The sequence below is a fragment of the Cannabis sativa genome, chromosome 5, assembly GCF_029168945.1.
Source record: "Cannabis sativa cultivar Pink pepper isolate KNU-18-1 chromosome 5, ASM2916894v1, whole genome shotgun sequence".
Classification (NCBI taxonomy): domain Eukaryota; kingdom Viridiplantae; phylum Streptophyta; class Magnoliopsida; order Rosales; family Cannabaceae; genus Cannabis; species Cannabis sativa.
Window position 1 is genome coordinate 8,490,400 of NC_083605.1, and position 26,909 is coordinate 8,517,308.

General features: G+C 30.5%; 3 protein-coding genes and 1 long non-coding RNA gene across 5 annotated transcripts; all 4 read right to left on the minus strand.

The window, feature by feature from the left end:
- Positions 1 to 4,906: 4,906 nt before the first annotated feature.
- LOC115702141 (heavy metal-associated isoprenylated plant protein 39) lies at positions 4,907 to 5,861 on the minus strand. Of its 2 annotated transcripts, none has more exons than XM_030629598.2 (3): positions 5,696 to 5,861; positions 5,526 to 5,601; positions 4,907 to 5,421 (listed from the first exon to the last, which is right to left on the minus strand). In XM_030629598.2, exons 1-3 carry the CDS (start codon positions 5,699 to 5,701, stop codon positions 5,102 to 5,104), a joined length of 402 nt encoding a protein of 133 aa, XP_030485458.2. In that variant the 5' UTR covers positions 5,702 to 5,861; the 3' UTR covers positions 4,907 to 5,101. The 2 variants fall into 2 exon arrangements, with proteins under 2 accessions (XP_030485458.2, XP_030485457.2); XM_030629597.2 differs by having other exon boundaries at positions 5,526 to 5,604; positions 5,696 to 5,858.
- Positions 5,862 to 6,896: 1,035 nt separating this feature from the next.
- LOC133037795 (uncharacterized) lies at positions 6,897 to 8,052 on the minus strand. The gene is made up of 3 exons (XR_009687789.1): positions 8,020 to 8,052; positions 7,291 to 7,917; positions 6,897 to 7,177 (listed from the first exon to the last, which is right to left on the minus strand). It is a non-coding gene; the product is annotated as an uncharacterized LOC133037795 (long non-coding RNA).
- A 3,851-nt stretch (positions 8,053 to 11,903) lies between these two features.
- LOC115717056 (heavy metal-associated isoprenylated plant protein 39-like) lies at positions 11,904 to 13,007 on the minus strand. The gene is made up of 3 exons (XM_030645996.2): positions 12,854 to 13,007; positions 12,685 to 12,760; positions 11,904 to 12,588 (listed from the first exon to the last, which is right to left on the minus strand). The coding sequence occupies exons 1-3, from the start codon at positions 12,857 to 12,859 to the stop codon at positions 12,275 to 12,277; spliced, it is 396 nt and encodes a 131-aa protein (XP_030501856.2). The 5' UTR covers positions 12,860 to 13,007; the 3' UTR covers positions 11,904 to 12,274.
- An 8,403-nt stretch (positions 13,008 to 21,410) lies between these two features.
- Positions 21,411 to 22,206, minus strand: LOC115702139 (heavy metal-associated isoprenylated plant protein 39-like). The gene is made up of 3 exons (XM_061115376.1): positions 22,049 to 22,206; positions 21,880 to 21,955; positions 21,411 to 21,783 (listed from the first exon to the last, which is right to left on the minus strand). The coding sequence occupies exons 1-3, from the start codon at positions 22,052 to 22,054 to the stop codon at positions 21,470 to 21,472; spliced, it is 396 nt and encodes a 131-aa protein (XP_060971359.1). The 5' UTR covers positions 22,055 to 22,206; the 3' UTR covers positions 21,411 to 21,469.
- Positions 22,207 to 26,909: the final 4,703 nt, after the last annotated feature.

The window sequence follows — 26,909 nt, forward strand, 5'->3', positions numbered from 1 at the left end:
CTTAAACAAGTTTAGACTCCCTCTAAAGTATTGCCGCAATCCTTTGTAATCCACTTTATGAATCTGACTTCTTGAAACACCTTCAAGCCCGAACTCCCTTCGTCTTTGAAGTGTGAGTGCTTACTTCCTCCCGAAGTAAGGCTTCAACAAGTCTTCTCCCGAAGACCAAGTGCTTACTTCCTCCCGAAGTAAGGCTTTATCAAGTCTTCTCCCGAAGACCAATCTCTTGTTCAGTCAAGTAGTTCTTCACAACCTCTAGGATAGAGTGAGAACAGAAATAGAACAACTAGAACCTAGGTGAACAACTAGGCTCTCACAAAACAAAGAAACACTCTCTTCTCTCACAAGATAAATGTAAAAAATGAATAATGGAAGAGGTGATTCGAATGGTTGCTCTCTAGGCTCTATTTATAGATCATAGAAACCAAAGAGGCAACCACAAGTTCGAATTAGCAGCTGTACAAACACTTTCCAAAAGAAACACGATCTGCTACATCAGATTCGGATGCTGACGCAGCAGATCTGCCCAGAAACGGGAAACTTACTAAAATCGGGTCTGATCTTCTTTCAATGCTAGATTCCTGCCAAAAACAGATTAGATATTCTGATTGTATCAAGATACAATCGAAATCAATAAGGAAAAGGCAATAATCAAAGTTTCCCTAAAAAAGACAACTTTCCAAAAGAGAATTCCTTCTCTTTTGAGAAGTTTTCAACAAAGGAAAGTTCAGCTGAAAGTGCACCTTTCCAAACAAGGAAAATGGCAACTAATAACCGAATAAAAGAGGTAAGATTTCGAAAATGAATGCATAGCAATCTTACCATAAAAAGGAAAAATTATTTTGTCACCTAACTTGCCAAAAAAGGACTTTACAATTTATAGACTTCCAACACCAGTCATTGGGAACTTGTGTCCATATGAATGTCTATTTAAGAAACAACCTGAGTAAATCTTTTAAAACCATTTGGATGTAGTTATTTTCCTCATCTCAAAAGACCATACAATGCTCATAAACTTGAGCTTAGATCTGAACAATGCTTGTTCTTGGGGTACTCATCTTAGCACAATGGGTATCTTTATGAGCATCCAAATGGCCATGTCATAATTTTAAGGCATGTAACATTTAATGAAACTCATTTTCCTACAACTACTCTCACTGCAGCTTCATCACAGGTACCTATATCTCACCAATTCCCTTCTTCTACTTTTCACACTTCTAACTGTGGTACACATGCAAATACTGCTACTTTACATGTGCACACTCCATACCATGAAATGGCTACTGAGAATTTCCTACCACCCATACCCGACCAATAGCTCCAATTGTTACCACTCAAATTATGAGCCCTCCATCAAACACTAAAGCCACATTACCCACAAATGACCAACCTACTATCACTCCACAAACTAGTACTCAGAACCCAATATCATCTCCTAAAATTCACACAGATGTTCAACCCTCTCCCTCTAGATAGATCATCAACCCTCTTACGCATAACTACCCTGTTTTTCCCGTAAATGACCATCCTCAACCTACTTCAGTGGCATAATCTTTTCCATCACCAACAATTGATCAACAACCAATACCCTCTAAACCTGTACAAGATACATGTACTGCTGTTCCTATTTGAACTCAAAATGGTATTGTTAAACCAAAAGTTTATCTGGCTACAAAGTTTCCTCTTCCTGAAGCTCTTATTCCATCAGAACCAATGTCTACTTCAGCAGCTATAAAAAATCCTTAGTGGTTCAAGTCTATGCAACATTAATTTGCTTCTTTGAAAAAGGTAGACACGTGGACTCTTGGGCCCTACACTTCTGGAATGGCAGTAATTGGGAACAAATGGCTACATAAGGTGAAACTTAATGTTGATGGTAGCTTGGATGGACTCAAATCTCGTCTTGTTGCTAAAGGTTACTTGCAAACACCTGGTATAGACTATGAAGAAATATTCTCTCCAGTTGTCAAGCCTGCTACTGTAATAGTTATACTTACTCTAGATGTGTCCCTTAACTTAACTGGATAGTTAAACAGTTAGATGTAAGTAATGCTTTTCTAAATTGAACATTTATAAGAGTTATACTTACTCTCAAAGACACTCTCATTCAATGGGAATTTTCTGCATCAAAGTCAGATACCTCTCTATTCAATTGTAAAAGGTGAACCTCCTAAAGATAAAACATTGTACATAGTTGCACATTGGGAGCACTGTAATATCTTACTCTAACCAGACATGATGTTGTATTCATCATCAACAAGCTCAGTCAGTTCACCCATGGTCCCACTTCTAGATATGGGAGGCTTGCAAATGATTAATGAGGTATCTCTAAGAAACAATTCAGTGAATGAGGTATCTTAAAGGACAATTCAGTGTGGTCTTTATTTCTCTCGAGTTTCTAACTTAACTCTTGAAGGCTATTTTGATGCAGATTGGGCATCATAGAAGAAGTATTAGTGGCTATGTAATGTTCTTTGGAGGCAATCTTGTCTCATGGTCTGTAAAGAAACAACAAGTAGTGACATGATCTAGCTCAGAAAGTGAATTGAGGGCACTTGCTAATGCTAATGAGAGATCAAATGGCTTGTATCTCTCCTATCTGAACTTCACATTCACCCAATTCAGTGTCCAATCTTATGGGTGGACAATCAAAGTGTTGCTTCTATTACAGCCAATTCAGTGTTCTATGCTCGATCAAATATATGGAGATTGACTTGCATTTTTCGAGACCTTATACTGTCCAAGCAATCCAATATGTAAATACTTTGATGCACTTACCAAACCACTTTCGACTAAAAGATACACTTATTATTTCAAGTCCAAACTCAAGATGTCTACTACACCATTTCGTTTGAGGGGATATGCTAACCGACTTCTAAATGATGTCACTTAATGTAACTAACAAATTAATTAGATTATTCTGTTAGTTAGTTAGCTTGGTAGTGTTCTGCTATTTTCTTTTGTTTCTTGATTGTACTTGGTCTCAGTTTATAAATAAAAACATGTACTTACTCAATCGAGTAATGCTTTTATTCATAACTCTGTTTCTTCTTCATTTCTCTTCTTTGCTTTTTAGCATAATTTAAATTCTCTTACTTTACAATATTCAAGACAAACTAGTCAATTCAATGAAGAAAAAAATAAGCAAACAAATAAATAAACTAATTAATTATGCTATATTAGGGTCTAGTTAAATATTTATTTTGAGTATCGATGAAGAAGAGAGGAATAGAAATTCTAGGTTGAATGTATGTTTACTAAATAGTAATCATAATCAAAATAAATCAAAATAAATTAATAAAAAAAATATAGTAAAATAAATTATTAAATATTACTATTAAAATGGTTTGAAAACAAATTATAATTATCGATAAATATTATTAAAAATATTTAAATTGATTAAATTATTCTTTTGAATTAAAATATAATATAAAGTAATTGTTTGTAAGATATATTTTGAAAAAATAGAATTGTCATTTGATATTTTTACTTTAAAAAATAAATTAAAATAAATTGAAGTGAAGTGACTACCCTTGTGGCATTCTTTAAAAAAAAAATGAGAGAGAAGTTCTTTTAGCCTTAACCATGTTCTCTCATTTCTTATTTTAGTAAATAATGGAATATTCCAAATAATTAGTAAACATACCAAGTAGCAATGAAAAGGGATAGAAGTGTCAGTACTGTATTTATTAACCATTTTCATTTCAGAAATGCTACCATTTTTATGTATTAATGTTCAGTTAAATAATAATTTTTAGTAGCGGTGACCATAAAATCCAGAAAATCGAAAAAACCATTTAAATCGACCTACCGAACACCGTTAGAACCGAAACCGAAAAAATTGACAATGGTTAAAACTGCTATTGAACGGCCAATTTTTTTTTTGTAATAAAACGACCGACAAAACGAAAACCGACCGTTATACATATATATTAATTTATTAATTTTTTTTTTTTTACATGTATTATAGTTACTAATAATATATAAAAATAATACATTATTTTTTTTATTGTTAAATGAATAAGATGATTAGTTTTTGAACAATTAATTTGTATGTTTGTAGTTGTAAAATGTAGAATAATATATTTAGATCATCTTTTTTTTAAAAAAAAAAAAAAATCAGTTTGGGCGGTTTAAACCGACCAAACCGAGATTTAAAACGGTCGGTTTTATGATAGGTTCTGGATTGGTCGGTCGGTTTTCGAATTGAACCAATCCAGACCAAAAACTTAATTTTGGATTTTTATATTAAAAAAAAAAACCGACCAAACCGACCGATGCTCAACCCTAATTTTTAGCAAATTGCAAGGCAATATATTTAGAAGTGTTAGACACTATTAATATCCAATAGCAATGATATTTTTTCATTTTTACACTTTAAATCAAGTTTTTTTTGTATTTTTACGAAATTCCATATAGAAACCTCTATAACAATTGACGGAAAAATCTAAATCTCAACTAAAATTTGTATAGCAACCCACGTAAAAACATTAGCTGCTGCTAATGCTTTTCAGTCGGGTCATATGCCTTTTTGTTGGAATGTATATCCTCTGTTTTGTGAGTGCCTTAGGCTTTGTAGAAGTTTTCGTAGGTTTGAAGTGTTGTATATATCTCGAGAGGAAAACTTTTTAGCTGATAAGCTGGCCCACTGGGCAAGAATTAGCTCCATGGTTTGTAAGGGTGGAATTGGGGATTTTGCCCCCTCTGTTTGCTCTGGTTTGTTGTAGTTTTTTTTTTGTTCTTCAATAAAGATTTTACTTAAAAAAAAAAAAAAACTCACATAAAAACCACTAGAGAAATCACCGAAAAAATCCAAAGATTAAATTTAAAAAAAAAATTAAAAAAGTAGTATATTAGGTAATTTTCTTTTTCATTACTATGCTGTATTGAGTCTACTCCGTGCACAGAGGAAATCATTAGAGACTATTATATATTCAAAATTAAATTAAACATTACACTATATTTATCATTATTCAAAAGAGTTAATTTAAAAATAAAATAAAATAAAACAGATTAATCTCCTTTCCATCAACTCGCCCAGTCCCACATTGAAAAAATTTACATCCCTACTTGGAAGATCACAACAATCAATCTAAAAAGCTTAGCAGATAACACAAGCATTAGGATCTTCCTCAACACTTCTGACAAAATATTGTGGTTGTGGACGTGAAACCATTTGAGCATTCTGATGAGCAATCCATATCTTTTGAAGCTCAGTCAATTCATCTTTCTTTGGTTCTTGTTTTTTAGGTTCTTCTTTTTTGGCTTCTTCTTTCTTCTTCTCTGCTGCTTTGGGTGGTCCCACTGAAAGAATTTCAGCATTACAGAGCTTCCTCAACTTGCTTACCAAACTCACTGGATCTATGTCCCCTGTTACCGTCAATTTCATGTCTTTAGAATCCATGGAAATTGAATCAATCCCTGAAAAGAAATGAATTTTATTAGATCGATCTCATCATTATGTTTTGTGAAACAATAAAGAGATAAAATTGAAACTTGTCAGAATTGGAACAATAGTAGCATACCTGAGTGGCCAGAAACTGTCTTCATAATCTTCTTCTTGGTTCTGTCATCGTGAAAATCCAATTTCAACACCACTTGCTGCTATAACAAAACATTCCCATATTAGTTTGATGAGGAAAGAAACAAATCATAAGTGAAATTGGTGAAAGTATAAGTAGTAGTAGTAACTAACCTTCATGATGAGTATGTAAAGTTTTGCGAGATCTGAGCTTGAAGTAGTTGTTAATAATAGAACACTTAACAGTGTTACTAAGAAATTATGAGAGAGAGAGAGAGAGAGAGAGAGAGAGAGAGAGAGAGAGAGAGTTGTTTAGGGGTATTGATGCTTTGGTGTATCGAAAGGGAAGTAGAGATGTTTGTATTTATGTAGGCGTGAGTGAATGAGTTAATGAGTCAATGAGCACAGTAGTCGAATGGTCAAGAATGATAGTCATCTGAGTGGAAGTGGGACCTATAAGACTAGACCACAAGTTTGCAACCTTCCCAGAAAGTGTTACAATACAATATTTTTGAATTCATTTCTAAAAATGATTATTAAATCATTTTTATAATATTTAAATTATTTAAACTAATAAAAATGTCACATATACACCCTGACAATCTCAATTAGTATTTAACAATAAAATTTAATGAGTGTCTCAAACTTATAAATAAAAGTGGACTTAAAAGATATATTGCCACAAAAAAATAATTTTTTTTAAAAAAAATAAAAAATATTTATTGTTAATTGATTGTTTAATTTTATATAATTTATTTACTTTTATATATATAAAATAAGTTAATTTCAGTTTTATAAATCTTGTTGTGTTAATTTGCAGAAAAATAAAATCAATACTAGTTCTAATTCAAAGTAATAAACATTAAGATGAGAACTATCAGTACATTAGTTTTAAAATTACTCAGATATGCATTCAAGAAAATTGCAAATATAAAGAATTTGTGGACAAACTGTTGCGAAAACTTAACTGCAACAAGAACACAACTAATCTAAAAGTGTAGTTTTAGGTACGATCCAGATATCCAACATTAAAGATCACGGATGATGAAAATTTAAATTTTTAATTGTAGTTAAAATCAAGAGAAAAGAACATGACAAAATCATTCTTTGTGCATATATATGGTCCCCAACACAAATATAATAGTAAAATTACCATTTTTTTACTGAGATTGACACAGGGCAAGAAGTCCACATGCTTGAATATGAAACTCAGTCAGGAGAACACCAACACATCAACAAATAAAAAACACAAATGAAGATAATGAGGCATTCAACTTTGTTGACTATGCACAAATAGTTGTTGTAGAAATGATGAATAAACTAACAAGACAGACAACTGATCAACAAGTAATCAATAATGAAGAAGCATTAGACATCACAGATAAACAACATCCATAAATTAAAAAAAGGTAGATTTACAAAGATAAAGAAATATTGAAGAGTGTCCTCAACTATTTTGCAATAAAACAACAATTTCAATACAAGGTCAAAAAAAATCTTGCACAAAGGAATTTTAAATTGAGTGTTTGGATAAAGATTGTAAGCGGTTACTATGAGCGTCAAGGAATGGTACAACAAAGAATTTCATTGTAAGAAAATACAATGACAGACAAACTTGCCCACTAAGCATCAAATTTTGGAATCAAAGCCAACCATCTGCAAAGATAATAGGGGATTGTATTAAATACAAATTTTTAAACATAAAAACAACAACACCAGCAAATATTAGATTTGAGATGAACGATAAATTTGGATTACAAATGAATTACATGATGGCATGAAGGAGTAGGGAGCGCGCTCTAAACATTGTTAGAGGAAAAGTAAAGGAGTCTTATTAGTTGCTGCATAGTTAATTCCATGTGCTCCAAAAAAATAAACTCAAGATCTGTAGTGCACATTGAAACCGAAGAGAATACCAACTTCTTATTGTGTTTCATGGCACTAAACGCTTCATTGAAAGCATGGAATAAATGCAGACCTATAATTATAGTGGATGGAACTTTTCTATAAGCTACATATGGGAGAACATACTAACAGCTAGTGCACAAGATGCTGCAAGTAAAATATTCCCACTAGCTTTTTGTGTGACTTATTAAGAAAATAACATCTCATGAGAATGGTTCTTTGAAAAATTAAGAGCAACATTTGGTGTTAGACAAAAATAGTATGTTATATCTGATAGATATAAAAGTAAATCAAAGCAACTCAACAAATCTTCCCTGAAGTAGAACATGGATATTGTGTGTTTCACCTACTTAACAACCTGAAAACAACATAAAAAAAAGGCAACGTTCTTTGAAAATTCCTTTTCTTGTGCAGCAAAGGCATACACAGCTCAAAAATTCGAATATCGCATGAAAGAGGTCGACGCCTTAGACAAACGGTTTCGACCATATCTACAAAATATTGGTTATGAGAAATGGTCAAGGTATTATTCTAAAAATAAAAGATACATTACAATGACATCGAATATTGCTGAATCGTTAAATGCACCAAACCTGGGAGCTAGAGAACTACCAATAACAACACTAATGGAGGCTTTGAGGAATTTACTCCAAGAGTGGACATGCAAAAACAGGAAAATGACACAAGAAACATTCATAAAATTGACTTCTTCTGCAAAGATAAACATGAAGGGCAACTACAAAGTTGCTTTGAAATTAAATGTACAAGGTTTTTGAGGAATCATCATTATATCATGTTGTTTTAATGTTTTTTCTATGTTACAATGACAATATATATATAGAAAATATTTGTTCTCAGGTTAGAGCATCAAATGAACACATATTCAAAGTGTACAATGTATAATGATCATGGGTTGTGAATTTACAAGAAAAAATAGGCACATGCAATAGGTTTCAAATCAATGAAGTGTTATGTGCACATGCTTTAGCAGATGAAAGAGATGTATCCCGATCCACACAATTACTGTTCAGAATACTACACAACAAAAAACTGGCTCAAAACCTATGAAGCAACCGTATACTAGTAGGAAATCAACGCAATTGGAATATTCCGCAAGAAATCAAAGATATTGAAATATTGCTTGAAAGGGTGAAAGCGAGAAGACTAAAAAAGAAAAGAACAAGACCAATTTGGGAGACAAAAATACAAAATAAATGCATCAAATTTAGAAGAAAAGGACACAACAGAAGGACATGCAAGTACCCAGCTCTAGATTGAATCAACACCAACAACAAAACACTACACCAACAAAATAGTAAAATAAATACAACATTATAGGAGTGAACAAGAGCATACAATAGAATAGGAGTGTATAAATTGTCCTTGTTGAAATTCTCAACACATGAGCAAAAACAGTTTGAAAGAGAAAATTAGTTTTTCTTTTCTCTCTAGTATTTCAAAAATAAGTGAATCATCTAATTTCTCAAATTACACTTCTAATAGTTAATTCTCAACTAATTAGATCATACTTAATTATTCAAATAAATATCTATAATCGAATTCTATTACTGATATTTCTGATGAGAGAATCTCTTAACCACTTGAGAGAATATATCAACTACTTTCAGGGAATATTTCAACCAACTTAAAATATCTTTAACCACTTTTTAAATTCAAAGATTTATCTAATTGAATTAATTAATCCAAAAAGATAAAACTAATAGGTACACCCTACTATAGGATAGGTACCTACCTTGTCTCAATTAAAACAAGAATGGTGTCTTTTGTCCTGACAACTTTTACCTTGACAAATTTTTTTTAACAACTTTTGTCTTTTTCACTATTTAATTTATTTGAAAGATTATTTATTTATTACAAAAATAAATAATTACTATTTTGCCAATTTAAAATAAATTATTCTGAACAACATTATTTATCCCTACCCTTGATAGTGTTTCAAGGTGACAATTCAGGGACCATGGACCTATAATTCTAAGCTCTAATAAACTAGATTATTTATTGAGTCTCATCAACCAAATAATCTTTGTTTATTAATTTTAAGATTACTTTACTATAAATATAGAATTGAACTCTTAGTCATTATAGAATTATGTTTACTGGGTTTTACTGCAGTGTCCATTGATATAATCAATTTCAGTGATTAGCCCTCTTTGTATCGGTTCGTAATTAGTTTTTGTCAAATTATCGTTTTACCCTTCTAATTATTTCTTTATCCTTTAGTACTATTAATTTACTAGTGAAAGTATAATTTAGATCCCATTAAAATTTGTGCGCTACATTCCAATTCTAAAATTAATACATAGAGGGAACTAACATTCGATCTGTTAGGTTAGTGAGGATTCTATAATTGTAGATCATGTTCCTTGCCATACACACTATTAGATTTCCAAAATAGAACTTGTACGAATCATTAATTTTCTTTAAAAACCTTAACGAGTGAATCAAAGAAACTAATAACATGAACAAGGGTTCACGATTACTCAGAATTTAGACTGTTCTGCCATTGTTCATCTTTATCATATGAATTAGGTCTTCATTGGACAAAACTATATAAAATCTACAGACAACTAAAACTATCGTACAACTGATATAATCTCATTTTTAAGTAGTTTGGAAAATGTATGTTGATGCAGGGTTGTGTGGGAAAGATGGGATAACTACTATAAGTTTGAGTTATATTACTAGAGGAGTTGATGGGGAAGTGCTATTTGCTGCTGCCACTGTTCTAAGGTAGCAAATGACTCCATTGATGGGTGAGTTAACTGCTATTCAGGATGACTTGAAGGTTGGAATTCAGCGAGGTGCACAATCGTTCATAGTTGAAACAGATTGTAGGAGGGCGATTCAATTGCTTTCAGAGACGGATAAAAGTTGTCGCAATCTTGACGGACTGCTGCAACAAATTAAAAGTTTACTTCGGCACACTAGTATTTCTGGTTTATTTTTTATTTTTAGAGAAGTCAATCATGTGGCTAGCCAATCAAATTTTGTTATCCAAAACTAGTATTATGTGGTTGGGGTTTCACCCCTTGTTTGTCAAGTTCTTCGATTTGATGAGTCATTTCCTTCGTAATTTTTTATGTTGAATCAATTTCATTTTTTTAAAAAAAAAAAAAAACTCATTAGTTAATTCCAATAAATTAGAAAACTAATTGCAATTTTTGTTTGTTTTGAATTTGATTTCCTTTTTGTAATATTTTAGAAGAAGAGCTTAGAGATGATAATAACATTATAAGACCATGCTAGAAAATTACATTAAAAGTGTTGAGAATCATGGGGTTCCATCTCAAAATCAATTGGCAATGAGTGGAGTAGCCCATGTTCTTATATATGGCTCAATACTTTCACATTTAATCCATGTGTGACAATATTCTCCAATAAAAAGTGTGTGTGAAACTGAATAATTTTGATGTGTATATTTATTATAATTGGAGAGAGGTAATCAACAATTGATTGGATGATATTTTTAAAAATAATGAATCAATTATTCATTAGTTAACTCCGATAAATTAGAGAACTTAAAACTTATTTATTTTGAATTTGATTTCTCTTTTATAACATTTTAGTAAAGAAGAGCTCAACTCGAGATGATAATAATAATAACATTTTAAGAAGGCAGTGTTAGAGAATCTATCTCATGTGAAACTGAATATTATTTATAAGATTATAAATTGCTCTTTTCACAGTGTCAAGCTCAGTGGTATGTTGTTATTGTGTAATTTATTATCAGGTTCTAAATATTTTAATTAATAAATAATATAAGAAAAATTAATCACTCACAACGCGTCACATTAGTATAATATTAAACACCATAAAAAATACCTAAGAGCATCTCTAATGAAGCAACATTTATAATTGCCAAAATACATATATATCATCCTAAAATATTATTTTTTTAATTTTCTCTTTTATATACACATAAAATTTATCATTTTTTTTAAAAAAAATACTCTAATAGTTCACAATTTCAAAAGTTGCCCACCATAATCTCATAGTATATTAAATTAATGATTTTTTTAAGTCAAAAATAATATTTTCATAAAAAATAAATGACATGTGACTATTATCTATACTGACTAACACTTCACTCAAAATTAGTCTTGAAAAATTATACTACATTATATATGTGTTAGAATTTGAAATAAAGTGAATTGGGTTCCATCTCAAAATTAATTGGCAATGAGAAGAGTACCTCATCCATCTTATATATTCTATTATCTTTCCACACAAAGCGGCTCTTTTTTGCGTGGCTCTTTTCTTTTGGCTCACTATCTACGAATAAGTGACTTTTTTTTTGTTACTTTTTGGCTCTTGGATCAATTTTTTTTTTGGATTTTAGTGGCTCCTTTTTGTTTGGCTTCGATCGGTTTTTTTGAGTCGGACTTAGAGGTTTTTTTTGTTTATTTTTGCTCTGATACCATGTTAGAATTTGGGATAAGGTGAATGGGATTCTATCTCAAAACCAATTATGAATGGGATGAGTAGCTCATTCATCTTATATATTTTATTATCTTTCCACACATTAGCAACGTGGGACTCTTTAACAATATGTGTCAAGGCCACTCGAGTCTACAACCCAGATGCTCTAACAATGCTCTTCCATACACCCTTGACCCAAGGCCTTTCTAACACAGAAAACCTTTTCAGTACATCATCAAGCACCGCTTATGCTAGTTGTTGTGCCGGTTCGACAAGGCGAGCATAATAGAGATTGATGTTGTTATGGAACAAATAGATGAGTACCGAATTGAAAGATCACAACAGCTAGTAAAAATCAAAATGCCTCTTCTTTTTTAAAATGAATAAAAAATATTAAATCTACAAAACTCAGCAGATAACACAAGCATTGGGATCTTCGTCTACACTTCTGACATAATAATGCTGAAGTGGAACCATTTGAGCATTCTGATGAGCAATCCATAACTTCTGAAACTCAGCCAAATCATCTTTCTTTGGTTCTTGTTTTTTAGGCTCTTCTTTTTTGGGTTCTTCTTTCTTTTTCTCTGGTGCTTTAGGTGGTCCCACTGATAGAATATCAGCATTACAATGCTTTCTCAATTTGCTTACCAAACTTACTGGATCTACATCCCCTGTTACTGTCAATTTCATGTCTTTAGAATCCATGGAGATAGAATCAACCCCTGCAAAACAAATAGTTGAATTCTATTAGATCATCATCATTTTCTATCACATGGGTTTCTTTTATTTTATCAAAAAAAATTGGGATAATAACATACCTGAATTGCCAGAAACTGTCTTCATAATCTTCTTCCTGGTTCTCTCATCATGAAAGCTCACTTTCAACACAACTTGCTGTAACAAAACAGTCCCATATTAGTTTGATGGCAAAATATAAATCATAAACCAAATAAAAAAAAAATGGAACTGATGATAATATTAGCTAACCTTCATTATGAGAGTATGTAAGCTTTTGTGAGATCTGAGCTCTTGAAGCTTTTAATTTTAGAAACACTCAACAAATTTAGCTAGTATAATACTTAAAGAGAGGAATATATGATATATGGGAAGTTATGAAGGGATATTGATGCTTTGGTAAATGGAAAGAGAAGTAGACTTGTTTGTATTTATAGTTAGTGAGTCAACGTTGAGGTCAATGAGTATGGTATAGTTTTGGTCAAGAAAGTCCTCTCAATGGGACCTATAAGACCACTAGTTTGTAACATTCGCAGAAAGAAAGAGTAACACTTTCTGGAACAAACAAGTTTTTTTCTTGAAAGAAAAAGAAAAAGAAAATGTACTTCATTTTCTAATTTATGGGAAGGCACGAGAAACTATTATTTGTATGGTTTTGCCCATAAAATAAATTATATTGTATATCCATTTTATTTTAAGGTTTTAATTTTTATTTTTATTTTCATATTCTTTAAAGTATACCAACGTTTGTTTATAGATGATGTTTTTATTATACCTTCAAATTAATGTAAATTATATGCTAGACTTAAATAAAAAGTAAGAGTATATTAAGCAACTCACTCACAAAAGTTAGTATATTTTAATGAAATATAAATAAGAGTATTTTTTATTAATGGATATAGAAAAGAGGTACTCTTTAACTTATCAAAAAAAAAAAAAAATTGTAACACGAGTTTCCACGTGACTACATGAACTTGACACAAATTTTACTTTCGAAAAAATTGAGTATAGGTCGAAAATAAATTGTTACGATTGATACAAATAAAAACCGATCGAACACAATACTTCAGGTAAGACGAACTTGACATGTTTAACACGATTTTATTAAATAAAATAAAAAATTATTAATAATAATATAACTATATAAAAATAATTTCATAATTCAGTTAAAAAAATTAAAAATATTTTTAAAATCCAACTTTTATTATAGAAAAGAAAAACTATTTAAAAATAGATATAAATAAGTTTTTTTAATGGAATATTAAAAGGAAAAAAACAGGAAAATTTCAAAAAGGGAAAAATATTACAAAATTACTATGGGCTGGCCCATTCAACATTTATACAGCCCACAATGAAAAAATTACAAAAATACCACCTGGTCTATACCTTAAGCCGCACGGAATGAACGGAGAAGATGAAGTTACCTCCATCGATCAAATCTGCAACGCAACCAGAATGAAACCAAAACGAGGGTAATACAACCATAAATTCCGGCGAAAAATGATTGGAAAAGAAGAACTGCAATGATCTAAACAGAAAATAACGAAAAAAAAAACAGAAAAACTGGGAAGAAACTGAAATTAAACATTTGATTTTGGTTTTAATCGTTCAAAATAACTCACTCCAGAATCGAAAATCCAGATCAAGCAATGTAGATCTGTATTAAATAGATCTGGAGCTCCCCCTCGAATCCATAACAAGGTATGATATGAAATTTTTTTCAAAAATAAATCTACGTCATATACAGTTGCATTCTGGTGGATTTCTGGTTTACAATAGGCAATTCAGATTCTTAAAAACAATAAACAAGATCTGATTATAATTAAGGAACGACATGTTACGTATAAGCCAGTTTTTATTTTTTTGCGTTGCCTTACAGTTGCAATATCGTTTTAAAATAGTTTACAAATTATGAAGAAATTTCACATGACGGGAGCCAATAAATAGCAGATATACAATGTACGATTTATGTAAATGGTTGCAAATTAGTTTTATAATAGTTGGAAATTGATCTGATTTAAATAAAACTGATGAAATAACACAATGACCACAACTATGTTAAATTGAATTAATTGTTATGGTTTTTCAAGTTGATTTATAGTTGCATCATCATTTTATAATAGTTTAATTCAATATTTTTGCAAGAATTTAATTTGGAAATAAGAAAAGGAGAAAACACTTTGAGAAATGGTTAGTTTCTGAAATAAATTTAACGTTTCTTAATAGTTTCATTTTAGTTTTATCATAGTTTATTAACAGCAATAAAATAAATAAAAATAACTAAAGTAGGAATCAGAACAGGAAACACAAGACTTGAACAAAAGGAAGGAAATAGAAGTAAGTTTCTACTCTATTTCCTAACACAATCAAACCAGTTTCAATATTGTTGCCTTGCACTAATAACAATTTCAAAATCACAGGAAAAAAAAAAAAGACATTCCATTCCTAGTCTTCTGCAATGGACAATTTGATGATCGAATGAATTATGAAAATTATGAAGCTAGTTACATTACATTTCAGCCAATTGTAACTATGAAGAATTACAACGGAAGCTGAAAGAGGTCCTGGAATGCAACCAAGAAAACATTGTTTTTCAACTGAAATATCAAGTCAAAGAAGGATATCAACCATTGAGGACAAAGGATGATCAAAGACTGCATTTCTACATACAACTAAAACTGAAGGACCCTGACTTCACAACATACCCATTGTGTGTGAATGTCATCAACAACCCAACAACAACCATCAATCCATCACTCTTGATATTATCAATAACAGAAAAATTGCTAGTGCAAATACATTTGGTTCTGTAATAATCAGAGGGACTAAATTTGTAATCCCAGACCTGTAAGTTAACAAACATGGCAACAATAAATATAAATTGCAAATAAACAAGTATATAAACTATAATAAAAGTATAAAAATAAACTGACAAACAGAAATAACTCTACGAATATAAACTAAAAAACGATCAATGTATTATTTTAAAAATAAAAGATACAGTACCATGACATCGAATTGTTGAATCGTTAAATGCAGCAAACCTGATAGCTAAAGAACTACCAATAACAACACTAATGGAGGCTTTGATGACTTTACTCCAAGAGTGGACATGCAAAAATAGGAAAATGGCACAACGAATATTCACAAAATTGACTTCAGCTGCAGAGATGAAGATGAAGGCAAACTACAAAGCTACTTTGAAATTAAAGGCACATGATTTTTAGGAATCATAATTACATCTTGTTGTTTTAATGTTTTTTCTATATTACAAAGACAATATATATATATATATAAAAAATATTTGTTCTCAGGTTAGAGCTTTAAATGAACACATATTCGAAATTTACAAAGTAAAAGAATCATGGGTTATGAATCTACAAGAAAAAACATGCACATGCAAAATAGGTTTCAAATCGATGAAATATCATGTGTGCATGCTTTAGAAGTGATGAACGAAATGTATCTCAACCCACACAATTACTATTTAGAATACTACACAATAAAAGACTAGCTCAAAACCTATGAAGCAATCGTATACCCAGTAGAAAATCAGCGCAATTAAAATATTCTGCAAGAAATTAAAGATATTAAAATATTGCCACCACTTGAAAGGGTAAAAGAAAGAAGAGCGAAAAAAAATACCAATTTGGGAGACAAAACACAAAATCAATACACTAAATATGGGAGAAAACGACACAATAGAACGACATGCAAGAACTCAGCTCTAGACTGAATCAACACTGGCAACAAAATACTACATCAACAAAAATAGTAACATAAATACAACATTATAGGAGTGAGGAAAAGCCTACAATAGAATAGGAGTGTATAAATAGTTCTTGTTGAAATTCTCTACACATGAACAAGAACAGTTTGAGAGAGAAAATCAAATTTTATTTTCTCTCTGGTATTTAAAAAATAAGTGTAGAAAAGCATCATTTGATTTCTCAAATTAGACTTCTATTTATAGTAGATAAATCTCAATTAATTAAATCATATTTCATTATTCAAATATATATCTATAACCGATTTCTGTTTTTGATATTTCTGATGAGGAAATCTTTCAACCACTTGAGAGAATATCTCAACTACTTTGAGGGAATATCTCAACCAACTTGAAATATCTTAAACTACTTTCAAATTCAAATATTTATCCAATTGAATTAATTAAATAATTAGTTAACCCAAAAAGACAAAATTAATAGGGACACCCTACTATAGGGTAGGCGCCTACCATGGTGTCTTTTGTCCTGAAATTTTTTCCTTGCCAAATTTTTTCTTAACAACTTTTATCTTACGCCCTATTTAATTTATTTGAAAATTATTTTTTTTTATTACAAAAATAAACAATTACTATTTTATTAATTTAAAATACATTTTTTTGAAAAACATTATACAACTCTTTATCCTTACCCTTGACAGTGTTTCAAGGTGGCGATTCGAGAACTATGGACCTATAATTCTACGCTCCAATAAACTAGATTAGTTATTGAGTCTCATTAACCAAATAATCTTTGTTTATTAATTCCATAATTAATCCACTATAAATATGGAATTAAACTCTTAGTAATTATAAAATTATATTTACTATGTTTTATTGCAATATCCATTGATATAATTAGGCTAATTAGGATTTTTGCCCCCTGAACTTTAACATGTACCAAATCATGCCCTTTGAATTTTTAAGGTCGTTAAAAATGCCCCCTGAACTATTGATATTGTTGGATTTAAGGACTTTTGTCCAATTTTAGTAAAAAAATCTAACATGCATGAAAGTTTAGGGGGCATGATTTAGTACATGTCAAAGTTCGAGGGCCATGGTTTGGTAGATATTAAAGTGTGGGGAACATGATTTAGTACATAAACAATCAATGAAATAGTAAAATTGAATGAAATTAGACTGAAGTCCTTAAATCCAATAATCTCAATAGTTCATGGGGCATTTTTAACAACCTTAAAAGTTCAGGGGGCAAAAATCCTAATTAGCCATATAATTAATTCTAGTGATTAGCCCTCTTTCTGTCAATTCATAATTAGTTGTGGTTAAATTACTGTTTTACCATATCCTTTAGTACTATTAATTCACTAGTGAAAGTATAATTTAGATTCCATTAAAATTTGCGTGCTACATTCCAGTTCTAAAATTAAGACATAAAAGAAATCAACATTCGATCTGTTAGAAAAATCAGGATCCCATGATTGTAGATCATGTTCCCAGCCATACACATTAATAGATTCCCGAAATAGAAGTTGTAAGAATCATCTTCTCTAAAAAAAACTTTAATGAGTGAATCAAAAAAAATAATAACATGAACAAGAGTTCAGGATTACACAAGATTTAGGATGATTTTCCATTGTTCATCTTTATGATATGAATTAGGTCTTTATAGTAAACGGTTAGTTTGATAAAGACAGTTTTATTGATATCTATGATTGTCATATATACCATTGAAATGTACTAGCATCCATTGATTAAAGATTCTTAAACTTTAATATGTTGCTGACTGTTTTATTCATGGCTAAGTGATCTTTGTTTTCTGTACAACTACAAGTCACAACCTCATATATGAACAAAGAATTTTCTGATATTTATATATAAATTATTCAATAAGAAATATTAATAATTTAACATTCATACATATATATATATATCAAAATGTTCAACTCTTATTTAATAATCAAAAATACATTTACAGGCTTTTCAGTATATAAACTCTAACAGATGATCGATGGCTGCCAAGGCCACATACTTTCAAGATATATGACAAGCCATTTTTGCATAATCAAATGCATGTGATTGACTTGAAGTTGGTGTATGGATCTTAGGATATGAACTTTACTAGAGCCTTATTTAACAATATGGATGCATAACTTATTTTGAGCATTCCCAGTGAGGACTAGGGTATTGAAGATAAAATCATGTGGCACTATAGAAAAATTGTCGAGTACTCAGTGAGGAGTGGAAACAACACTGTTGTGGCAATGAGAGAAGAGTCAGTGCAATCTAATTCCATAAAAATGGAGGTGTGGTGGACTTCTTTGTGGCAAAGGAAAGTTTCGCCAAAAATAAAGGATTTCGTTTGAAATATTGTCATAATTGGCTTCCAAAAAATTATGCTTTATCAAAGAGGAAGGTGCCTGTGAATCCTATATGTGACAATGTACTCGAGGCAAAAAAAGAAGATACCTACCATGTGTAACGTCCCCACTTCAAGCCTCTATTGGGTCCTTACACCCACAGAATGAATAGTTTTTATACACGAGTACGTCACTCTGGCTGCTTCATGGACTGACAACCAGCCCTACAGACCAACACGAGTGTTTCCAGCGTGCTTTGTCCTCACTCACACGCTTCATGGGAAAACTTCCCAAGAGGTCACCCATCCTAAAATTTCTCCAGGCCAAGCACGCTTAACTGTGGAGTTTTTTCGAGATGGGCTACCGAAAAACAAGAATCACCATGTTGATATAGGTAGTACCAATTAATCCATTTAAGCCCTCTTTAACTGTGTAGTCCCATACCTACACAGTCTCAGAATCATCCCACTTGACCTTTCCCCAGGCAATGTGGGATTGCACAGTTTACCTGGTGTTTCCCCTTAGGGATCACGGGACTACTGACTGTCACAATCACCCCCCCCCCTTACGGGGTTCGACGTCCCTGTCGACTACACTTCCAGCTAGGTCAAGGCTCTGATACCATTTGTAACATCCCCACTTCAAGCCTTCATTGGGTCCTTACACCTACGGAATGAATGGCTCTTAAACACGAGTATGTCACTCTGGCTGCTTCATGGACTGACGACTGGCCCTACAGACCAACACGAGTGTTTCTAGCGTGCTTTGTCCTCACTCCCACGCTTCATGGGAATACTTCCCAAGAGGTCAACCATCCTAAAATTTCTCTAGGCCAAGCACGCTTAACTGTGGAGTTCTTTCGAGATGGGCTACCGAAAAACAAGATGCACCTTGTTGATATAGGTAGTACCAAACAATCTATTTAAGCCCTCTTTAACTGTGTAGTCTCATACCTACACAGTCTCAAAATCATCCCACTTGACCTTCCCTAGGCGGTGTGGGATTGCACAGCTTACCCGGTGTTTCCCCTTACCCGTAAGGGTGGTGTGATTGTGATTGTGATTGCACAACTTTCTTATTTTTCTTATTTTTCTTTTCCTCTATATGGGATATGCTTAGAGCAAACCCCAAACTCCAACAATCGATTGTTGAAACGAACCACAAAATCAAAATCTTCGTCCCCCCAAACCTCTATATTCGTCATTTTCTCTCATTTTCTAGTGGAGATGCACAAAGAAGTTGTCGGTGGTGGTAAAGATGCACTTTGGCGATGCGTTTGGACCACGAAATTGAGATCTACGCCCTCGAAACTAAGGTCCTCCCAAATCTCATCCCTTTTATTTTTACTCTCTCTCTGTTTCTCTCTGTTTCTCCCTCTCTCTCTGTGTATTTTTTTGTGCAGGTTGGACGAGGATAACGATGGGGTTCGTGGCTCAAAGGGATGGGGACAGGTTCGTGGGTTCGTGGTTCGACGGAGATGATCTGGGTTCGTGGGTTTCTTGTTTGATGACGGGGATAGTATTCTTGGTTCGACGGGGATTGATGGGTTCGTTGTTGCGCTGATGGTGGGTGATGAGTGATGGTGGGTTGTGGAGGGTGGTGGTGATGGTATATGTGAAAGTAAAAAAAAAAATAGAAAAAGAGAATAAAAATGAAGACAATGAAGAAGGAAAAAATGATTTTTTTTTTTTGAAAAATATATATTTTTTAATTTACAACTTTTTATTTTAAATTAATTTATTTAATTTTTTAATTTTTTAAATAATTTTTTACGTGGACTAATAAAATTGTGACATGTGTACACTTTGTCGACATAGATGTACACATGGAGAGTCTAATATGGTACTTAACACTTAAAATGGATGGAAACTATAAATTACAAATGATGTCCTAGTCTTGAGGAGTTTTACTGTCAAAATTTGAATTTTGGGAGTTGAGTGCAATGAAAGTGAAAGTTTTATAAGTTATGCCACAATTTATCCTAATAATTATAACATTATAATAAGGTAGTGTTAAAGAATCTATTTCATGTGAATTTGAATATTATTTATAAGATTATAAATTGCTCTTTTCACGGTATCAAGTATCAGTGGTATGTTGTTATAGGTGTAATTTAATATCAGGTCCTAAATGTTTTAATTTAATAAAAAAATATAAAAAACTACTAACCACTCACAATACGCAACATCGATATAGTGTTAAGCACCTTAAGGTGACTCACAGGATTTCCAATAGGGCAACATTTATAGTTGCCAAAATACATATATATCATCCTAAAATATTTTTTTTTTTATTTTCTCTTTTATACATTTATCACATTTAAAAAAAAAAAAAAATACTACAATGGTTAACAATTCTAAAATATACCCACCATAATTCCATATCATATTAAATTAATGATTTTTAAGTAAAATATAATTTTTTATAAAAAAAAATTACATTTCTCTATTGTATATTAAGTAACACTTTACATAAAACTAATCTCAAAAAATTAGACTGACATTGCATATGTGTAAAGACCACTCGAGTCTACAACCCAGATGCTCTAACAATGCTCTTCCATACACCCTTGACCCAAGGCCTTTCTAACACAGAAAACCTTTTCAGTACATCATCAAGCACCGCTTATGCTAGTTGTTGTGCCGGTTCGACAAGGCGAGCATAATAGAGATTGATGTTGTTATGGAACAAATAGATGAGTACCGAATTGAAAGATCACAACAGCTAGTAAAAATCAAAATGCCTCTTCTTTTTTAAAATGAATAAAAAATATTAAATCTACAAAACTCAGCAGATAACACAAGCATTGGGATCTTCGTCTACACTTCTGACATAATAATGCTGAAGTGGAACCATTTGAGCATTCTGATGAGCAATCCATAACTTCTGAAACTCAGCCAAATCATCTTTCTTTGGTTCTTGTTTTTTAGGCTCTTCTTTTTTGGGTTCTTCTTTCTTTTTCTCTGGTGCTTTAGGTGGTCCCACTGATAGAATATCAGCATTACAATGCTTTCTCAATTTGCTTACCAAACTTACTGGATCTACCTCCCCTGTTACTGTCAATTTCATGTCTTTAGAATCCATGGAGATAGAATCAACCCCTGCAAAACAAATAGTTGAATTCTATTAGATCATCATCATTTTCTATCACATGGGTTTCTTTTATTTTATCAAAAAAATTGGGATAATAAACATACCTGAATTGCCAGAAACTGTCTTCATAATCTTCTTCCTGGTTCTCTCATCATGAAAGTTCACTTTCAACACAACTTGCTGTAACAAAACAGTCCCATATTAGTTTGATGGCAAAATATAAATCATAAACCAAATAAAAAAAAAATGGAACTGATGATAATATTAGCTAACCTTCATTATGAGAGTATGTAAGCTTTTGTGAGATCTGAGCTCTTGAAGCTTTTAATTTTAGAAACACTCAACAAATTTAGCTAGTAATAATAAAAGAGAGGAATATATGATATATGGGAAGTTATGAAGGGATATTGATGCTTTGGTAAATGGAAAGAGAAGTAGACTTGTTTGTATTTATAGTTAGTGAGTCAACGTTGAGGTCAATGAGTATGGTATAGTTTTGGTCAAGAAAGTCCTCTCAATGGGACCTATAAGACCACTAGTTTGTAACATTCGCAGAAAGAAAGAGTAACACTTTCGGGAACAAACAAGTTTTTTCTTGAAAAATAAAAAAGAAAATGTACTTTATTTTCTAATTTCTGGGAAGCCACGAGAAACTATTATTTGTGTGGTTTTGCCAATAGAAAAAAAAAGTTGTAACACGAGTTTTTACATGGCAACATGAATACGACACATATTTTACGGTTAAAAACTAAGCATAGGTTGAAAATGATACAAGTAAAAATTAATCGAACACAATATAACTCGCTTAATACGAACTTGACATGTTTAGCATGATTTTTTAAAATAAAATAAAAAATTATTAATAATAATATAATTATGTAAAAATAATTTAATAATTCAGTTAAAAAGAAATTAAAAATATTTTGAAAATTCAACTTTTATTATATAAAAAAATTATATATACATAGATATATATAAGTTTTTTTCAATAGAATCTTAAATTTATTTTTTTTTCTACAAGTTTTTTTTCAGTAATAATAAAATGGGTTAAAGTAGTCAATACGAGTACGATATTTTTTTATAAATTGTGTTAGGATTGAGAAAATTGGACGTGAATCATAAATAAATTAACATGCCTGGCAGGAAATATTGAAGCGCATAAGTCAAGTCAAATAAAATATAATACAAATACAAGGTGAAAATACATTTTGGCACCCCTAATGAAAGGCGACTACTCAATGTTTACATTTTTATTGTAATCATCATAGTTACATTTTTTTTACCTATAATAGTAAGTTACCAATAGGTAAAACTTCCTTTTTAGAATCAATTAACTATAAATAATTAATAATATTTACAATGAATCCCTACTATAATAAGACTCATTTTAGCAATTAATAATTATAAATATTTTTTTATATAAATTCCTACTATAATTATTTTAACAATTAAGCTATTTAATTATAATATTTACAATGAAACTATTAGACTTCTTTTTACACAAATTAGAATTATCTTCTTGTATAATAAACTAGGCAATATAGCCGCTCTTCGCGCGGCTAATTTAATTTTTTTTTTAATATTATAATAAATAGTTACTTAAAAATATAATTCTAATATATAGTAAAATTATAAATATATTATCTTATTTCATATTATTATAAATAATTTATTTATTAAAAACTAAATGCACAATTTTATTAATTATTATTTAGAATTATTTATTAAGTAGTTTTAAATTTATTATATGTGGTATTTTAAATTGTTTTGTCAAAGAAATTAATTTTATAAAAATAAATAAATAAGATGGTATAGAAAAAAAATTACGGCGTTTCTCATAATGCATTATTTTCATATCTTGATCATTTAAAATTATTATTATTATTGTATCTCACTTGTTATCTCATTGTATCTCACTTCTTTTTATCATCATATCTCACCCGTTGTCATTACTGTATCGCATCTCTTGTCATTACCGTAGTTCACTTGTAGTCGTCACTATTGTATTTCCCAAATCTATATCTTAATTAATCTTAGATTTCATCTCGAATTTTAAATATTTTTTAATATTTTTAAGCCATTAGAGAAAATCCATTAGTTTGTTCTTTTATTATTAATTAATATGTTTTGAAAAAGTGATTATTATTTTAGTTATGAGAAAAGAAAAATAGTTTTAAAGAAATTTTGGAGTACCATGTCACTGCTTTATGTCTCTACTATATATATAGATATATAGATATATAGATATAGATTTATATATATTGATTGATATTTTATGTATGTATATAAACAAAATTTATGATTAATTATATTTGATTTAAGTTTTAATATTTTTTTTGGAATTTATTTTTTATTTTTTAATTTTTTAAAAAATATTTTATATTTTTTTTTATAGAAAATTAAAATAATAGTAAAATATCAATTTGTAGATTTATGTTTTTTTATATAAAAAAAATATATATATATTTAAATAATAGTAAAATATCAATTTGTAATTTATTTTTTATTTTCTAACTTTTTTTAAAAATATTTTTATATTTTAATAGAAAATTAAAATAATAGTAAAATATCAATTTATACATTTATGTTTTTTTTATAGAAAAATTATTAAAATAATAGTAAAATATCAATTTGTAGATTTATGCTTTAACAAAATATTAAAATTGAGAGAATTAAGGAGAGAAGAGAAAAATAGTTTTAGAGTGATTTTAGAATGTCATGTCACCGCCTCATACTTCTCCTTTATATATATATATAGAGAGAGAGAGAGATTTTTAAATAATTAATTATTTTTAAATGATATTAAATTATTTTTTTATAATTAGAAGAACTAAGTATGAGTTTTTCTATTCAAGTTTGCTTATTTTCTGGGGGAGCTTGACTTTATTTTTTTGACTTTGATTTAATTTTTTGAGTAAATGACTCCTTATCAAAAAAAAAATGGAGGAGTTTAGCTTCTTTTTTTTTTGGAAAATACATTCAACCTATTTGAATTTTTACTTTTTAAATATTTAAATAAAAAAACTAAATAATTAAGTGTAATAATTTAAAATTAAATTTATAAGCATAATAAAATTTTAATTATGAAACTATAGTGTATAATTTTAAATTATAAAGAATTTTGCTATAAAAATTTTAATAATTTAAGGGCAAAAAAAAATTGCTAAAAGATCCTTATTTAATAATAAATTATGAAAAATTAATTAATCATTATAATTAATTTAATTTTAAATATAATTAATCTTTATTAAAGTTTTATAAGGAAATAAATTATTAGGTGACTATTAGGTTATAAGTTAATTATTATTTATTTTTATTTAATTTTTAAATTAATCACAACCATTCAATGATAATCTAATGGCTAAAAAAATGTAACCATTGAAACCTATTCCCCCTAATGAAAATATAAAAATATAAAAAATTAATAGTCTTTGGCTGTACTAATAAACAGCTGCTGGTTAGTTATTATAAAAATTCAATTCATACCTGTATTTTGTTTAATAATAATAATAATAGTAGTAATAAATAGTTGGATCCTAAATAGTATTATTTATTTTTTTAAAAAAAAGAAAGTTAATTTTATTAACCTTTAAATTTAGCTACCAAGATAGGTAGTAAATTAGTTAGGATCGTTCCTACACTAAAATACAATCAGAATATAATAACGATGCTTTAGCAAACTCATGAGTAACTTTATTAGTTGACTGTTTGACAAAAAAAAAAGTAACATTAAGCTCAACCAACATAGTTTTACACTCTTGAATAACAGATCCAAACACCGACATCATATTCACAAAACTCCTCAGAGCTTGGATAACCGAAAGATAATCGGTCTCAATCTAAACTGGGCACGGTGGCTGCTGTTTAATTCAGCTTAGGGCCTCTCGAAAGCTCATGGCTTCGCAGAAAGAAAGAGACACTTTCTGGAACAAAGAAGTTTTTTTCTTTAAAAAAAAAAAGAAAAGGAAAGGAAAATGTACTTTATTTTCTAATTTTTGGAAAGCCATGAGAAACTATTATTTGTGTGGTTTCGCCAATAGAAAAAACAAAAGTTGTAACACGAGTTTTTACATGGCAACATGAACACGACACGAATTTTACGGTCAAAAAAATTAAGTATAGGTCGAAAATAGAATGAAACTGTTAGACTTTTATTTGGACTTACATTAATTTTTATTGATTTTATTAAAATATTTTGTTTTATGAAAGTCAAGCTTTATTCCAAAAACAGAGAACAAACACCATCAAACCACAAAGTTCAAACACCTAACAACATGGGTGATCTCTTCAACAGTCAAAGATTGACAAAGATTAAGGGATGCAGCCTAATTTACCAGATCATGAACAGCTTGGTTGAGATCTCTAGAAATTCAAAACAAATTCACACTATTGAAATTACAAAACAGATCAAACAACTTAGAAAATAAAGGATTGAGTCTCCAAGAAGGGCACTCCTGTCAGCAATAGCCTTCACCAAAACTTGACAATCAGAGAAGAAGCAGACATCACTCCAACCCGATCTCTTGCAAAACTCCACTGCCATTAGTAAACCAGAAGGCTTCAGCTTCCAAGGGAGACGAGATATCGAATTTGTTCATATGGGTAGCAACCACAAGAGCCTCCAAATCAACCACCAAAGTGGCCACAAAAGCCTTCGAACCGCGGATAGAAACATCTGAATAATTACGCATAGAGGCTCTTTTAGGAGGAGTCAGGTCAAAGGGTTCGGCAACATCTGTCAGAGTACTCTTACTGCAAACAATTCTCCACTCCTCCACATCCGATAAAGTTTTACACATATAGCTTTTGGGGAAACAAAAGCTCCCTCATGAAAGCTGTTATTTCGGGCATTCCAAATAGAGATACAAAGGGTCAAAACCACTTGGGTAAACAACTCTTTATCAACTTCATAAACCTGTCTAGAGATCAGGGATAACATGCGAGAGACCATATCTTTAGGGTTATGTATCAATGTTCAGAGCGTCAATTCTAATTCCCCATTGCGTACTAAACTAGCATTTCTGAGCAATAGGGCATTTAAGGAATAGGGAATCGCAGAATCTTCCTCAGAATCACAGAAGGTGCATCTCATTTTAGTGATGAAGAGATCCTTTAATCTCTGGCCACAAGAAAG